At 38.8% G+C, this 2500-nt stretch overlaps 1 protein-coding gene across 1 annotated transcript in view; it reads right to left on the reverse strand.

The window, feature by feature from the left end:
• Positions 1-2500, reverse strand: part of LOC106872233 (uncharacterized) — an 11077-nt gene that overhangs the window by 7617 nt on the left and 960 nt on the right. Inside the window, exon 2 of the mRNA XM_089354578.1 lies at positions 1498-1844. Coding sequence (XP_089210704.1) covers positions 1498-1819 — 322 coding nt within the window. The 5' untranslated portion in view covers positions 1820-1844. The remainder of the gene's footprint in view (positions 1-1497; positions 1845-2500) is intronic.

Here is a 2500-nt window from a genome sequence, read left to right on the forward strand (position 1 = left end):
ACTAAGAGAAAAAGATGTTTTATATGACACATTCTACCAGTGTTCCAAGTTTCAAAGTGTTTCGTTAATGAAAAATGTGGCCCCCGTTTTAAAAAAGATCCGAAACGCGTCATAGCTCTTGTAGTGGGGAGTATGAAACTATCAATACAAGCAAATACTCCAGCTATCACAGACAGATGAGTGCCAGCCGTGAGGAAAATCAGGTCAGGTGTATTTCCGATGTTTTCAGTATTTGCTTGTATTGATAGTTTCATACTCCCCACTACAAGTTTTGTATGAGTAAATTATTGACCTCCATGATTGTTGCAGCCTCTTTTATATCAGCCAAGATGGCTACCACTAACCAGGTGATTTATTCTCTTTTCCAGGCGCTGACAACGTTAGGTTCGCACAAGAGTCTCTCATTCATCAGTGTTGTTGCCGAGTGCTATCTTGCCTCTGCTTCTGTTTCAAATCTTACTTCAGCTATACCATATTGTTCTTCTTATGTTCCCACGCATGCCCAAGGTACTTTTCCATTCGGGCCTTACTTACACTTTTCCAGCGACCCGATTTTGTTCCGATGCAACGGCAGATGATTGTACATTTTAGAATGTTTCCTCTAACATCGGGTGGAGGGGTTAGAATTACCCTTCGTCCATTTTCTTTTTAAATTTAGCCAGTTTTCAGTCATTTTGGTTTAAATCGAATTTTTCAACATTTCTTGCAACGGTATCAAAAGAAATATCTTTTGAAGCTGCCTCACGACGCATTTTGTCGTTACATTTTGAAATGTTTGTTTTTTACTGTTGGCCATTGCACTGGTGCTGTTTCTTTTTCCTGCTAGAAAAATCCTACCTGTTGGCTGAGGGTGGCGGCGGCGCCGGTGGGGATTTGCTTCTTTCAAAGTTTACGTTTTTTTCTGGCTTTCTTGTAATTGTTGTTGTTGTCGGCCGGCATTTGTTGTGGTGTTTTGACATAAGAGTTGGGAGTCCACATTCACAACGTCCTTCCTATGTCTTATCCGACTCCTCTAAATTTTTGGCGAAAATGCAGTCTTGAAATTGTTTTAAAATACGCATATTTTACAAAATCACCGACCGAGTCCACCCTGAAGGATGAAAATATAAGAGAAGCTTTGCAGCTCCTCAGTGCCTCTGTGAACTCGTGTGACACACAGTGCAAACATTTTGAAAATGAATGTGAAAAACGGATGTGATGCTGGCTCCACCAACACAACAGTAATAATGGTTACAAGTTTTTGTCACTAGGCCAGCAAATTTAGCGGAAGAGGGCTTAGTCGATTATATCGATTCCAGTACTCAACTGGTACTTATTTTATCTACCTCGAAGGGATGAAAGGCAAAGTAGACCTCAGCGGAATTCGAACTCAGAAGTAAAGACCTGGAAGAAATATCGCTAAGCATTTTATTCAGTACCCCAATTATTCTGCTGCTGTGTCGCCCTTTAAAAGCCAAAAAGTAATAATAAATTTATATGAGACAGAACTGGTCCTACCTTGGCATTCTATTGGAATAACAAAGAGTTGGGGATTACGGAAAGTGACTTGGTCGACGGTTTCTGGTACTCCATTTGATTGATCGATCATTTGAGCGTAGACTTTCACTCCAGATATTTGCTGATACATCAGTAAAGGTTGGGCCCAATCAAAACATTGCTCAGCGTAAGGCCACTTGCTGCTATTCTCTGCTTGAACTATAAAGGGTAGCTCCACTTGTGAGAGTGTTTCCAGTAAAGTACAGGGGTGTAGGTTCCATCTCAACCTAATCACATCCTCGGGCGATTCTAGTAAACCCAATGTAAACTTCTTCCGGTTCATCTCAGACCAATTCTTGTGGAAAGTTCTGTTGGTAGAAATGAGGTGCACAAGTATTTAATTATTTAATTGGTCGGTACAAGTATATATAGGTGGTGTGTATGTATATATATATATATATATATATATATATATATATATATATATATATATATGCATATATGTATATGTATAATTACACACACACATATATATATATACACATATATATATATACATATTTGCTTTTCAGCAACATAATTCTATGTACAGTCTACTGTGTGGCAACCAAAGTCTTGTAAGAGGATTTGGTAGACGGAAACTGAAAGAAGCCCATCATGTGTGTGTGTGTACTCATTTAGCATTATATTTATCGATGTAAACCAATGTGGTGGCCACCCTTTCAGAGAAAACTGTACAGTAGCGGTTCGATAATAAAAGGTCGTTAATATATTTATAGGTGTTAACTCTTCAACTCTTTAAGTAGTTTCAGCAATGCACACACACACACACACACACACACACACACACACACACACATACACACACACACACACACACACACACAAGCACAAGCATATACTTAAGTACTCACTGAGGTACTTACACATACACAGACGAGCACACATTTGTACTTAGACGGACAGACAGACAGACTTAAATACAGACATATAGATAGATAGATAGATAGATAGATAGATAGAT

This window comes from Octopus bimaculoides, chromosome 7 (assembly GCF_046866305.1).
Source record: "Octopus bimaculoides isolate indiv1 chromosome 7, ASM4686630v1, whole genome shotgun sequence".
Taxonomy (NCBI): Eukaryota; Metazoa; Mollusca; class Cephalopoda; order Octopoda; family Octopodidae; genus Octopus; species Octopus bimaculoides.